This window comes from Mesoplodon bidens (genome assembly GCF_964165515.1).
Source record: "Mesoplodon bidens genome assembly, chromosome: 9".
NCBI lineage: Eukaryota > Metazoa > Chordata > Mammalia > Artiodactyla > Ziphiidae > Mesoplodon > Mesoplodon bidens.
This window is the reverse complement of record NC_138166.1, coordinates 92594300-92610271: the sequence shown is the minus strand read 5'-3', so window position 1 is coordinate 92610271 and position 15972 is coordinate 92594300. Positions and strand designations below refer to the sequence as shown.

The following is a 15972-nucleotide window of genomic DNA, read 5'->3' as shown; positions in this document are numbered from 1 at the left end:
AGAAAAACAATATTTTGAAAATATTTTTATTTTATTTATTAACAGTAAAAAAAGTACTAATTTCTCTCAGTAAAGAAAGATTATTATTCTTTACTTTATTGAAAATGCAATGTAAATACAGTATGTTTTATTATTTTGAAAATCTTGGTTTAACACATCATTTGGGGCAACAAAATCACATAGTGATAAACATTTCTAAACATCCATTTTCAAATTTCCTCATTGCATGAGTTTCTTTTAAAAAGGCAGTCAGTGCCTCACTTAGCTTTAAAATATCACTTTTAACTTAAAAGGACCCATTAAGTATGTTCATTTCTTTCAGAAGATCAGCTAGGCACCTGTTATCCATCAGGGCTCAGTCAGAAAAAGAGAAACCACTGCAGGCTTTTCAAGCAGAAGGGAACTGAGTGCAGGGCATTCAATTCAGTAGACGCTTGATGGCACTATTAGAAGAGCTGCAGGAGTTAAGGAAGCTGCCACTAACAGCTTCTGCAGTTCAGAGTATTGGGAGGTTGCTGCTATCACCTAGGTCAGAAAAATGCAGGTCCCCCCACTGCTGATCAGAGCTGGCCCCCAAGTACTCACATAGGGGCTGATAGGAGATTACTTGGGAGCTACGGCAGAACTTTAAGTCTCCCATGGCCTGCCCGTTTTGCTAGGTGCTGCCAGAAGAAAAAATATCACTTTTTCCTCCCACCTACAAAATACCACATGAATACATCTAGCAGAAAGAAATCACATCCAGAACCTTGAAGGCAAGGAGTTTGGGAATGTTTCCATAAACCTAGCCCCTGTAATACATAAGGATATGGGAATGAATGCTGGCTGCCAAAAACCAGACTGCAGACCACACAGCAGCATACTCCTCACACCCTCTTGTCATCACAGAGAAGGACAGCAAATGAGAAACACTTGCCTCTTTTGTAAAAGAAAAATAGGTAATTTTTAAGTTTGACAACTCTTGTAAATACTTTTCAGCAAGATAATCATCCCATCTGTGTAGTTTATGGATTTTTATGTCGTTTACTTCCCATTACATAGTAGTTTCTGCCATTTAAATGTCTTACTCTTAAGCAAATTAACCTCTTACTGATAACATCCTGTAGCATATAGACTGCAGTACATTATAATGCTCAGAAGCAAAGGTGACTATTAACCAGCAAGCTGGACTTGCTAGATACAAGCAGAGAGCAATTTATTCCTCCTTCCACTGCTGCTCGTGGACTTCTTCCTCTCCGGCATGAAATCGTGGGTGGCTCACACAGCTTTCCTGGGAAATAACAGGACAGTTGGCTTTTTTTTTTCCCCTTTGGTTTTAAAAAAGTCCAGTCTGTTTAACATTAAAACTCCAAAAGTCATTGCATAAGACCTCTCCCCATTGTCAGCTGAGGCTGCCACAGGGTGAAAAATGGGCAGTTAGGGCAGTAGGACACGGCCCACCTACCCTTCTGCTCTTCAAATGCACCCTCTTCCTGGAACAAGCTAGACTTGTATAAACAGAAAGCAACTTTTTCTCATGAGTGCCCCTACACACTTGCTGTAATGATTTGTTCTTATGGTTGGATGAAATTTACAGCTTTACTCTTTGAAATTTACAGCTTTACTCTTTTAGGTGACAAACAGGTTAAAGAGTTATCATGATCATTTTAAGAATAGTCTCTTTTTTCTAGGTATGAACAAGTCTCATCCAGGATCAGATCAAAACTTCAAATATCAGTTAATTTAACATTTCTCTCCTCCTCCAGTCTGGAAATGTGAAGGAGAATGGGGGTCAGGATCAGTGTCATTTCTGTTTCTCACTACCTCCTGCCCCCTTGCTGGCTGCTGTTCCAGGCCTGTGGGCCGGTTACAGCCAGGGAAAGAAGAAAGAGGTAAGGTCTTACTTTGTTGGTAGAGATAAGCTGGTGTCCGTGTCCCCCGGGAGCAGCAGATTCCAGTGTTGCTTCTTTTTTTATAGGTTCTCAATAGTTTCTCCTTCTCTGGGGATCTCTCAGCTGTAGTTCCCTTGTAGGCCATGCCTTCTCTAGTTACTTAGAATTCCTGCCCCGGCCCCTTAGTTTCAGGGAGGCTCCCCTCCACTGAGGTCATTCCAGCCGTCCAGGTGTTCCCTTTGGCTGGGTTCCTTCTTAAAATGACCAAATCTGGCTCCATTTCTTGAGAACCACATCAGGCCCACAGGAGCTTGGAAACTTTGGGAGTGTAAACCATTCCCATTGCAGCCTTCTCTCCTCTTCTGTCTTCTCCAGGAGCTAGCCACCTACTCCTCATTTGTCTTTAGACTTTTAGGAGTGAGTCAGACACCAGTTTCTGTGTCCCTCATACTCCACAGGATGTGTCACGCTCTCCCAGTGGTCCTCTAGAAGTGCCCCCCTCATTTGGCATGAGGTGAAGAGGAAGCACCTCCACCCTCTCCTGCGTGGGGAGCAGAAGGGAAATGTCCAGCATACTGACAGCTGCTTCCAAAGGAATCTTCTCACATTCTCTCACAGAGCCTGGAGGTAGGTGCCGAGCTCTTCCTTCCCAGCACTGAGCCCGTGCTTCCCAGAATCTACTTCACAATCTCTTAGCATGTAGCACACAGGTGATCTAGTTCCTTTTCCCTTTAGAATGTGGATGGACTTGGCACCTACTGTTTTGTTCTCAGCCTTTGGGGTTTCTGGTGAAACTGACACAGAAAGATTCCCACTTTAGTAAATGAAGTTACCACTGTCAAACCCTCCTTATGGAACTCCTGCTCTTTCAACAGGACACCTGATGCACTGCAGGCCGCATGGGACAGTCTGACTTGTGAACTGGACTGTGTGAGTGTGCAGTTAATATAGAACTTTTTGATATTTACATATTAATCATTAAGTATGATCATATTAATTATATTAAATTTTAATATGATGTGTTTATATAGAGATAACTGTTTTTATGGAACCTATATATAAGACTTTTGTTTTTTACATTATGGAAGATTAGATGTGCAGAGAAATCTCTCTCCATATAAAACACAGAGTCCTGGGTGACGTTGTAACAAACATAAACATAATATATATTTTTAGGTTTGACAGAGCTGACAGTAAGGAAGCCAGAACAACCAGAGGGTCAGAAAGAAGGAGGCAGGTGAGCAGTAAAAGCAACATCTGCCCTGAAGATATCTGCTCATTCCTGGTGGCCTACAGTCTAGATTTTAATTTGCCTTAGGCAGTCCCAAGGAAAGAAAGCCTCGGAGTAGCATGGTAGGAGGTCAGATCATAAACTCTTGCAAAATGATGGAGCCCCCCAAAATTGACCTTATTGCTGGGAATGAAAAAAATATCCCTGGGGCTTCCCTGGCGGCACAGTGGTTGAGAGTCCGCCTGCCGATGCGGGGGACACGGGTTCGTGCCCCGGTCCGGGAAGATCCCACATGCCGCGGAGCGGCTGGGCCCGTGAGCCATGGCCGCTGAGCCTGCGCGTCCGGAGCCTGTGCTCCGCAGCGAGAGAGGCCACAACAGTGAGAGGCCCACGTACCGCAAAAAAAAAAAAATATATATAGATAGATAGATAGATAGATAGATAGATAGATAGATAGATCCCTGACCTCACCAAGAGGAAACTTATCTGTCTCAGCCTCAGCTCAGGGTTGGGTGGCAGGGTAGGGAACCTTCTACAAGAATTCTTAACCACCAGCAGTAACCACTCAAATACATTTGTGGCTAGAAGTCCTCCTGTCTGTGTGTCCTTGAAATCCTTAAGCTGAGCATTTAGTTTGAAGTGGTCCTGGGTTGGTAATGTTCCTAGAAGCCTGGAAGAAGCAAACTCAAATACTCTTTTAGAGGAACACACTTTAAAACCAGGCCTCAAAGAATGGCCAAAGCCAAAGTGCAGGGATATATAATAAAACATCACCACACACATGCAAAAATAAGCCAGTATAAGCAAATTAGTAGAAAACAATAAACTGGAGGATTGGACCTACAGTTTGGTTCAAGGTCTGACTCCAGTGCCTGGGACCTTATGGGTCTGATGCTCCCAACCCACTAAGCACATGCTAGGGCCCTGACCTTGGCCTCTGCCCTTCATATACATCACCAGCTAAGAAAGCTGCTAAACCCAAGAAAAAACAGGCTCACACCTGAAAATAATGAGATACTTGAGGAGTATAAACACAACAAAGAGACAATTAATGGAACATACTGTAATAGACAAACCAGAATGGAACAACACAGATCAAGAACTTAAAATAAGCATAATAAAGATCCTCACAAAGAGGCTAATAATAAGGAACAAGCAGTTACACAGAACCAAATGGGAATATATATGAAACATGTAATAGCTGAACAAACCCAATGGACTGGATAAAAACAATAGCTAGCTAGCTGAAAAGTGAATAATAATCTATATCAGCTCAAGGAGTTTTCCTAGAAGGTACTGGAAAGAGATGGAAAATATGAAAGAACATTTAAGATATAATTATAATGTCAATATCTGTACAATATGAATCCCAGTAAGAGAGAAAATGGATTTAGGAAAGAGATATGTAAAGAAATCATAAGTAAGAACTTTAAAAAAAATGAAAGATAAAAAGGACTCCATTTCAAAGGTCTCATGGAGCACCAAACGGAATAAATATGGAAAAACCAAGACTTCGACATATTACAGTGATATTTAATAACATTAAAGACAAAAACAAAACTCTAAAAGCCTCTGGAGAGAAGAAGCAGATAGTTCACAAAAGAATAATTAGATTGACATTAGTCTTCCTAAAAGACATTGGAGATAAAAAAAAACCCAATGAAGTTATATATTCTAAGTGATGAAGGAAAATAACTTAGAATATTATACCCAGCTAAACTGTTACTTAAATGTAAGGATGGAAAGATGATACATTCAGACATACAAGGCTTTAGAAAGTTTACAGCACAAAGGGTCTCTTTGAAAACTCTTCTGCTAAGTGAAATAAGTCAGACAGAGAAAGACATATACTGTATAATATCACTTATATGTGGAATCTAAAAATTACAACAAACTAGTGAATATAATAAAAAAGAAGCAGATCACAGATACAGAGAACAAACTAGTGGTTACAAATGGGGAGGGGGAATGGGGGAGAGGTAACATTAGGGGTAGGGGATTAAGAGGTACAAACTATTAGGTATAAAATAAGCTACAAGGATATATTGTACAACATGGGGAATATAGTCAATATTTTATAATAGTAATAAATGGGGTAAAACCTTTAAAAATTATGAATCACTATATTATACACTGTAACTTATATAATATTGTACATCAACTACACTTCAATAAGAAAAAAATATGAAAAAAGAGAACTCTCCTGGAAAAAGTACTTTTATATATTTAATATACTAATATAAGTAAATTATACTTAATACACTACATACTTAATAAGCATATGAAAAGATGCCCAACACCATTAGTCATTACGGAAATGCAAATCAAAAGGATGAGATATCACTTTACCAACCAGGATAGCTATAACCAAAAAAACCAAAAGGAAGGTAACAAGTGCTGGTGAAGATGTAGAGAAATTTAAACTCTTATACATTGCTGGTGGAAATGTAAAATGATCCAGCTACTGTGGGAAACAGCTAGGTGGTTCCTCAAAAAATTAAACATAGAGTTACCATATGATCCAGGAATTCCACTCCTAGGTATACACCCAAAAGAACTGAAGACATATATCCTACAAAAACTTGTACACAAATGTTCATAGCAGCATTATTCATAATAGTCAAAAAGTGGAAACAGCCCAAGTGTCCATACTAATGAATGGATAAATAAAAATATAATATATTCATACAATGGAATATTATTCAGGATATAGATAGCTGGGATATTAAATTTAATATTAGGGCAAAAACACATCATAAAGAAAAATGAGCGACATTATATACTGGTGAAAATAACAATAGATCAAAAAGATGTAACTAAAAATAGAACTATCATACGACCCAGCAATCCCACTACTGGGCATATACCCTGAGAAAACCATAATTCAAAAAGAGTCATGTACCACAATGTTCATTGCAGCTCTATTTACAATAGCCAGGACATGGAAGCAACCTAAGTGTCCATCAACAGATGAATGGATAAAGAAGATGTGGCACATATATACAATGGAATATTACTCAGCCATAAAAATAAATGAAATTGAGTTATTTGTAGTGAGGTGGATGGACCTAGAGTCTGTCATACAGAGTGAAGTAAGTCAGAAAGAGAAAAACAAATACCGTATGCTAACACATATATATGGAATCTAAAAAAAAAAAAAGTGGTTCTGAAGAACCTAGGGGCAGGACAGGAATAAAGATGCAGATGTAGAGAATGAACTTGAGGACACGGGGAGGGGGAAGGGTAAGCTGGGACGAAGTGAGAGAGTGGCATGGACTTATATACACTACCAAATGTAAAATAGACAGCTAGTGGGAAGCAGCCGATAGCACATGGAGATCAGCTCGGTGCTTTGTGACCACCTAGAGGGGTGGGATAGGGAGGGTGGGAGGGAGACGCAAGAGGGAGGGAATATGGGGATATATGTGTATGTATAGCTGATTCACTTTGTTATAAAGCAGAAACTTAACACACCATTGTAAAGCAATTATACTCCAATAAAGATGTTAAAAAATATATATATAACCAAAACTAACATAACATTGTAAATCAACTATATTTCAATAAAAAAGAAGAAAAGATATAACCATAATGAACTCAATAAAACTCATGGTTCCTTGAAAAGCTAATAAGAACAAACCTCTGCCAAGACTGAATAAGAAAAAGGGAGAAGATGCACATAAAACAGAGAATGAGAACAGGAAAACAAATACAGATACAACAGAGGTTATAAGAATAAAAAATATTATGAATACATTTCTAAGAAATTTTCTGCAAGTGGGTTGATTGTACATAGGTGTTATAGGAAAAGCACTTGACATAATTCAACTCATACTTATGATCAAGATTTCCAGAAAATTAGGAATAGAATTTACTTAACTTCATAAAAACTATAAACCAGAAGTATAGAATAAACGCTATACTTAATGGAGAAAATTTAGATATTTTCCCATTAAAATAAGAAACAAAGATGGGAACTCCTTGGCGGTCCAGTGGTTAGGACTTGATGCTTTCACTGCCATGGGCCCAGGTTCAATCCCTGGTCGGGGAACTAAGATCTCACAAGCTGTGTAGTGTGGCCAAAAAAAAAAAAAAGAAAGAAGGAAACACAGATGGCATTTTCACAACTACTGTCTAACATAGTACTTATTAAAGAACCTAATGCTCTAAAATAAGACAGAAAAAGTGAAAAAAACTGGGAGAGGAGATTAAACTGCCATTATTTGTAGAGTGTATGATTAACTCAGTTGAAAAGTTAATAAAATAATCAGACAAGTTATTAGAATAAAAGAGTACAGCAAAGTTGCTGGATACAAACGCAACTTGTGAAAATCAACAGCATTCCCTGATCCCGGCAAAAGTCACTAGAAAACATAATAGAGGTTAACATACCATACTTAAAATCTACAACTATAAAGTACCTAGAAATCAATACACAAACAATAACTTTACAGAGAAAATATAAAAGCTTTACTAGAAGACATGAAAGAGGATTTAAATAAATGAAGAGATATACCATGAATGAGGTAATTTAACATTAAAGATTCCATTCTTTGTAAACTACAAATTAAATTCAATCCTAATAAATATTTCAGCTAGATTTTTTGAACGGAACTTGAAGATTGCATTCTAAAATTTTGTAGAAGAGTAACAATTCACGTTTAGTTGAGTGAACATGGAGGAACAAAGAGGGAGACTCTGCCTACTAAATATTAAGGGAGACTATAAGTCTATACTGGTATGGAAATAAAAAGAACAATGGAATGGAATTGAGCTCAGAATAGACCATTGCATATATGAGTATTTGACATATGATAAAAATGGCACCAAAAATTAATGGGAGAAATACTGACTTACTAAATGGTGCTGGGAAAAAACTGGCCCACTAAATGAAGAAAAATAAAGCTGGTCCCCTACATTATACATGGTATAATGGACAACAGATGGATTCTAAATGAAAAACCGAATATTCAAAGGAATGTAGGAGGATATCTTTGTGATCTAGGGGAAGGGAAATATTTCATAACAAACCCCTCAAAACATAAATTAGACAAAAATTGACTATTAAAAAAGGCTTTCTGGTCAATAAAGGATGGCATAGGCAAAGTTAAAAAGACAGGTAATAGACTAAAATATCTGACATGTCTGAAACTGTTAAGAGATTATTATCACAACAAAAAGATGAAAATGCAATAGAAGGAGAAGAGATGAACAGGCAATTCGCAGACTACCTATAGCTTTTCTCATGGTAATAAGGAATTGGAGACACCCTAGGTATCCACCTCTAGGAGGACGGATATGCAGAAAGTGGTGGACGCATCATATGAAATACTATGCAACACGCAGGATGTACAGAGAGCAACATGGACCAATGTAAGTGAGAAAAGTAGAAAACAGCACAATTTATAGCACAGGACCATTTATATAAATTAAAATGGCATACACACAAAATAGCACTACAAGTTTTAGAAGGATGCATGCATAACAAGGGGCACCTATTAAAAGAGTAAGGGTGGGTACCTTTGGGACAGAGGGAGTGGGGACTAAGGAAGGAAGGAGAAACCTAATTTATAATAAAATGAGAGAATGAGATCTTGTATTAAGTGATGAAAACCATGTGCTATGGATTGAGGCACATGATTCGTGCATTGCTTTGCATCTGAGGTACAATAAAGCAGAAATAAACTATATACAACACATACTAACATACAGTTTGGAAATGCAGCCGCCAATTGGCTATGAAGGGAGAGGCAGTAGCTGTCAGAGGGCCACCTGTGAAACCTGACACTTCGAATGCTGGGCAGAGACAGATGGCTGGCTCTAGGTGACGCTGAATCAGTCGACAAAGCTTTACCTAAATGAGGTTTACCTCTAGACTGCTCACTTATATGAATCCAAAGATTCCCTCAACTGTTTTGTTTAATAGACTTCATTGTGAGAGCAGTCTCCCTTTACCTTTTATGCCAGGGGTTTGACACCTGCGATGAAAGAATTTTAACTGGTATTTATCCACTCCTGTACTTTTAAATATATATATATGTCTTAAGATTTTTTTAGAACACTGGTTTCACTTCTATATTTGGGGGAATTAAGAGAGCAAGAGGAAGCACGAATTTAAGAAGAAAAAGGTAGAAAAGAGACAGAATAATAGTAGCCACCATTCATTAGCTCTTCTTATGTGCTAGGCACTATGCTAGGTGCTTTCCGTATCTTGTCTCTAATCCAACAACAAACCCCACCGCTGGGAATTATCCCTGCAGAAATGAGGAAACAGGCTGAAAGGAGATCCACAACTTGTCTAAAGTGCCACAGCTTCATAATGGGGACCTGAGAACCGAAGTCTGTTTAATGTCAGCCTATTCTGCATGCTGTGCCCCCCTACTAGAAAAACGATAGTGGGAAATAGTGAAAGGTCAGACACAGGGACACAGAAGAGGTAACTGTACACAGAGACAGAGGAAACAAGCCATGTCAAGGCACATACTGATGAGGAAGAGCAATCTTACTACATGACACCTGCATCAGAGGGGCTGTCACTGTCCTTCGAAAACCTCATGATCCCACCTGCAAGCTAACGCAACCCTTCGTGCACCTAGAAGCAGTTCACTTCCAATTTTCAAACTCTGTTTTAGAAAAGATTTTCTCAAGTATTCCTCAAAGTTTTACATAGATATGAAGCAATGCCACAGATTCCAGACACCAACTTTCAAATCTGGAATATTAGTCATTATTATCCATTACAAAACAAACTTTTGACTGTTGGTTTAATATGCATACACAGACCGCAAATACCTAAAGGATATCACAATTTGACCTGTGATAGTTATTTAACTGCCCATTAATGGATACAATAAATTATGGTACTATAACTATGGATATACTATGAGCTGTCAAAAAGTACAAGACAGACCTCTATGTACTGTGTGGAATAATCTCCAAGATAATTGAGAAAAAAATGCTAGGTATGGTAGAGCAGATATGTACGCTAAATTTATGTTAAAAGGTCAGATGCATATTTATACTTTTAACTGGAGAAATTGGTAGCAGTGGTTGGTCTGAGGGAGGAAAATGGGGCCGTGGGTAGGAAAGATGCTTTGCGTTCACTGTATAATCATGTATTTGGTACTTTTTTTCTTTTTTAACTAAGTGCAAGAATAATCTTTTCCAGAAAAATCTTTACTCTAAATCAAGCAGTTCAGGTGTGTCTTCCCTCTAGGCCAGATCCAATTTTGAGATCTAGCAGGGTCTGAGTGGAAGAAATAAATTCTTTTCTCTTCCCTTCTCCCAGTGATGAGACAGCAAGAGGCTCCTTCCCATTTCTTTCCCCTTTTCCTCAACTAAGTCCACCTACTGTTTCTTAAAAAAAAAACCCAAACCAAAAGACTTGCTGTTATCCATGTTCACTGAAAATACATTTAAGTAAAAGGATAAAGAAAAAAGCATTCATTTCACCAATCTTTATATTTTGGTGTGTATGTCCCTCCGTATATTTTTTTCTGTGCCTATCTATGTGCATTAACACTTATAACTGCTTTTATTTAATACATGGACATCTTAATCATTTATGTTAAAACAATTTTGTTTAGTAGTATTATTTTTATTTACTTAACCAATCCCCGCTAGCACGTTACATTGGTTCAAACTTTTACTGTTATGAGCAACACAGATGAACACACTCGTACAGAAACCTTTGTACAAGGCCATTTTCCCCTTGGAATAAATTTGTAAAAGCAAAGTAGCTCCATCACCAATTTGTTAACTTCCGCCTTCGAGCTCCATCTACAGTTGTCGATTTTCGTTAACTAGCCACACTCTTTTCTGTGCCAAAGCTAAGGTCTGAGACGGTTTCTTGACTACACAGACAAGTGTAAAACGTACTTCCTGCTTTGGAGTTTTCTATACTCCTTTGAACCAGCCCCCCTTCTGGACACCCGTCCCTCATTCAACTCTAGAGGTTGCATTTCTCTACCTGCTCACTTCTCGGCTCTCTAAACCGACTTGGTTATTCTGAAATCCTTAACTCCTTGGGCCATGTTTTTCTTCTTAAAAACTTAAAAAATATATATACTATATAATAAATAATAAAACAGAACTAGTGTGAATGATAATAAAAGCTAACATTTACCTAGTACTTACTATGTGTCATTGGGCTAAGTGCTTCAACATGCCTTATATAATTTAATGTTAATTGAAGTTACATGAAAACAAGTATTCCACGGTCAAATAAGCTTAAGGAAATTATGGGTTTAAAAAATCTGGTTTAACAATGGCATCTTTAATATGTTAACACACATTTACAAGATGGTGACAACATAGTTAAGTGTAGTCTTATTATTTAACTGCAGAGTTCTTGTTACTCTCAAGAACACACTTGCAAAACTGTCCTTAAATGTTACTAGTTTTTCATAAAAGCACTTGCAGCCTACCCTCCTCCCTGCATGAGGACCATGCCTTTTAAATTCTTCATCCTGATGACAATGCACTGAAAACACACTTATATTTGGGGGCTTATGTTCTTTTCTGTATCTTCTATGCACATATACACTTATAAATGACAAAACTGTTCAATTTCTCTGACAAGCTGCTTTCTATCTTTTCCCACACTCTACCTGGATTTCAAAGGTTGAATTCTTTTTTAAATTTTTTCTCTTAATATTTTTCCTAAAGAAGTCCTCCACAAGACTAAAAGATGCTCGCCTTGACACACACACACACACACACACACACACTCTCTCTCTCTCTCTCTCTCTCTCTCTCTTTCTCTCTCTCTGAAGGAAGAACCTGGTAAGCCTGCATTCCAGACTCCCACAGTCTGGCTTCTCCTACTCACCCCAGTGTCTACCTCACACCAGCCTGGCCTCCTTCCTGTTTGTTCCTGACTCCGCTCAGGATGCTCCCTTTTCCTCCTTCCCAGCCAAATCCCACTTATTCTTGGAGGCCCAGTTCAAACGCCATCAACTTGACAATTCTCCCCAGATCTTTCCAATCTCTCCCCTGCTCTGAACTCAAATGTCAGATGGCCATGGACCACACCTTTGTGATAAATTTTTAACTGTTGTCTTTTAACTTCTCATGTGATTGCAAACTGTAAATATATGGAGGGTGGGGACTATGCCCTTACTTCTGTATCCCACAGCGCCTAGCACAGTGTGAAACAGGCAAGAGATACTCAACCACCACTGAAAGAATGAGATATTAAAATCCATGTTAGTCCAATGATACAACAGACACGAGAATAATATGTACATTCCTCTTTATTTAATACAACAAACACATAACACATACAAAAAGAAAAAACACTCATGTAAAAGGCCCTGTCACAAAGGATAGACAGGAAAACATCTACACTGAATCAAATAAGGCTCCTGCTTTAAAACAGGGGTTTGCTTAGCTACACCTGGAATATGAGCAAGGCTGTTACGAAAAAAAAAAAAAAAAAGAAATCCCTGCACTGAAAGAGTATATCAATGGGGTCAATTTACTAAATTCACAGATCCACATTTAGGAATGTTCAAGTCCTCTCACATGTCCAAAACTCATCAGGATTTTCTGAAATACGATTTTTTTTTTGGTTAAAAAAATTTACCTGTCCTTCTTTCTTCTTAGAAAATAGTGACAAGAGCTCTTTAAAAACTACAGACCAGCAAACCACCCAAAGTTTGGAAAGATTTACCATTGAAGTTCAAAAAGTGTGTAGAACTGAGAATTCAAAGGCAAGATGGCAGTGGGAAGAAGAATTTAACTTAGTCATTTCCTGGTCAATCACTAGGAAATGCAATGGAAACAGCTAGGCTCAGTGCAGGGTTCAGTAGCAGCAGTTTGTCCATATTCCTGCTCTCATTAGAGCCGGAAATTAAACAAGCACCAGTTCATCTCAAAAGAGCCTTATACAAACACACACACATACATACCCACACCCATCCACATGTCGTCACCACCCCATTTTATTTAAATTTATTATTATTTTTTTTACTAAAATAATACAAAAAAGGGAGACAGGTATATTTACAAAAATCCATGGCTGGTACAGTACATAATTTTTAAGACACACTAAATGCTACAATCTTTCAGGTCCTGAGATTATTACAAATATCAACTCAAAGCTGTGTTCAGGTCCAGTTTTAAAGGAGGAAAAAAAATCCCAAAATATTAAGTCACACACTTATTTAAAATACAGTATATCCCTTCAAGTTAGCAAAAACACACCTCCCTATAAACAAATGCAGTACAGTAACCAGGGCCTTTCACCCAGAGGAGCAACAATTATGTAGGCTCCTTCCTTCAAGACTCGTTGTAAAACATGTTGGCATCTATATCAAGTGTGGAGGCGGCTAAAGTAAGAACATGATGTGTAACTGGAGGGAAGCTCCTCTACAGAGTGAACATTCACTGTATAAATAAGTCCTGTTTTTCCTTCTGTTACCAAACAAAAGTCTTTCCTTTAGGAAAATTCATACCGCAAGGGTTGGAAATATGTGCTTAACCCAGACTAAAAATCAGAATCCTTATTTCCAATCATTTATAGCAAATAGGCCTGCAGTCCCACAATAAGTTTTACAGCTGCAAATAAATTTTCTTGCTTGTAATAAAAGAGAAAACACTCATCACTTGGTCACCGTGGTAGATAACTTTGATTAACACATTATTTGGGGCACAAAATTTTCACCAGCCAGAGATTTCCTTTCCTTTTCTTTTAAGCTTTACAATGTTCAGCGAGCAACAAACAAGGGCAAGCTCCAGATTTACATACCCTTCTTAAGAACAATCAGATATTTTTGATACATTCTATAATATAGTTTTTCAATGACAGCCAACAAAAGAACAGTACAAAGCTTGAATCCTTTCTCTGGAGGCTGGCCAGGAAATTACGTGTAGGATGGAAACCTACCTCTACTGGTGAAAGGGCCCCTTGCTTATCTGAAGGTCTCAGAAGGTATATGTAATTAATTATGTAACATAGCCAGGATTTTAAAAGTTGGCCAAACTTGGTCAACTTTCCGACTACCTATATAAAACAGTAATACATTTATCAACTGAGAATAACTTCTCTTTTAACACCTCTGGCCAAAATTGGGGTAAGTCTTGGTAATTTCACAGGTACAGGAAAGAAAACCCAATATGCGGGCACAGGGCACACTACCCCTGCAAACAGAAGAGAGAAGCAAAAAAAAGGAGGGAAGTTTATGGCCGCAAGGACAGAAAATATAATATAGCTGAGATGTGACAAATAAAGGGCAGGTTGTCACACAGAAAAACATGCCACTTGGCTGGTCTTGGTTACTGCTGACTCCTAAATGTGCTTAGAGGGTAGATGGAGCTGTTAACTTCAAAAACAGAAGTATCTCCAAGTTATCTTAGGTAATAATCATCTTGTTTGTATTTCAATTAGGTTTCCATTAGTGCTTTATTACAAAATATTTTAAAACTAGATTAAAATAGAATTATATTATTATTGGCAAATGGGAGTAAATAATGTATAGAGAGTTTTCTGAGGAACATAAAATTGGTACTAAAGATTCATATGGCCTATCTGACTCAGACCTTTGCAAAGTAGGTTTATTCCAGGGGAAGTAATGAAAATAAGCAAGGCAGAGTATTATGTGAAATAACAGCCCTAACAAAGGTCTGTGTCTCTTCTGAATAATCTTGAAAAGTATTGAGGAAGCCATGCAATGTAGCTACGACTACATTATATAGTAGAGAAATCTATTTTTAACACAAAGAAGAGAAAACTAATTCAGGTCACCAGTGACGACTCTAAGTTCTGGACATATAGACCCCTTTGATTTTAGTACTGAGATTTTTAAAAGTATTCTTGACCTGTTTGGGTAACAGTTCGGAAAAGTGCCCAAAATTTAAGTACTAACCCGATCTAAAATGTACATATGTAAGAAAGGCTGGAAAAAAGAAGTATTACAGTATGAGGAAATTAAACAAAGATCACAAATAGTTATTTTCAAGCAAATGGTACTTTGGGAGTATCTGAGAAAAATGTAATTTAATACCAAGTTATTCAAAAGCAGTCTGATTAAAATCCTACCAGTCCCTGTCTGAGTCTGCATTGGGATGTAAACAGTCTCCTAGAAATGCCTATAGTCTTTACTTTTGAATTCAGTGGAAACACAGCATAGATGGCCAACGTGAGTGAGAAAAGGAGGTGAAAGACAGTTTAACCTTTCCTCCCCTGACTCTTAGCAACTTATATTCTAGTGTAGCAACTGGTTGATGGAATGGTTAACTGAAGAGCTCAGACTAGAGGAAAGAATGAAGACTAAAGAATATGAAGAAAGAATAAGAATTTGACATTAATATTCAAAGCTTTTTAATTATAGTCTGACCATCTGTTTAGCTCCACAAACCTGAACACTGTGCCACAGAATCTAAAACTTTCTCAGAATTGAACACTGGGATGGTTTTATCTTAACAACCCAAAGACATTCCATGATTCTAACTACAGTTTGCACTAGTATCTGTACTTAGTTTTTGAATATAAAGTTCACATTTTAGGATAGATGAACACACAAAATATCTCTATTTTTATGTTTCCATTAATTTTCCCTAGAGGAACAAACACACATTCAACAAAACCCTTACGCCTTATTTCTTTGGGTAGAAGTCTTAGTTAACATCTGCTATTTAAAGAATGGAAAAAAGAGAAAAAGTGTGAAAAATTTGTGTGTTTATCTGCATAGTTGATATTTAGAGGCTACTAACTAAGGCTTTATCTGGAAAAAGCAACAAAAAAAACCAAAAAGTGACTTTTAAGGAAAAACATCCTATCACTAGAGATTAAATGGGCCTCAGCCAGTTCTGGGAATTAACCCAGAGGCTTTGTCTGCTTGGGCCTGGCGCTTTCTGCTGACTCACTTA

The 15972-nt window shown here is 37.7% G+C and overlaps 1 protein-coding gene across 1 annotated transcript in view; it reads right to left on the bottom strand.

Annotated features, from left to right (window-relative positions):
* Window positions 1-2600: 2600 nt before the first annotated feature.
* The window catches only part of UBN2 (ubinuclein 2), an 87204-nt gene continuing 73832 nt past the window's right edge, over window positions 2601-15972 (bottom strand). The window contains exon 15 of the mRNA XM_081244465.1: window positions 2601-2665. Within this exon, the coding sequence (XP_081100591.1) occupies window positions 2627-2665 (39 nt within the window). The 3' untranslated portion in view covers window positions 2601-2626. The remainder of the gene's footprint in view (window positions 2666-15972) is intronic.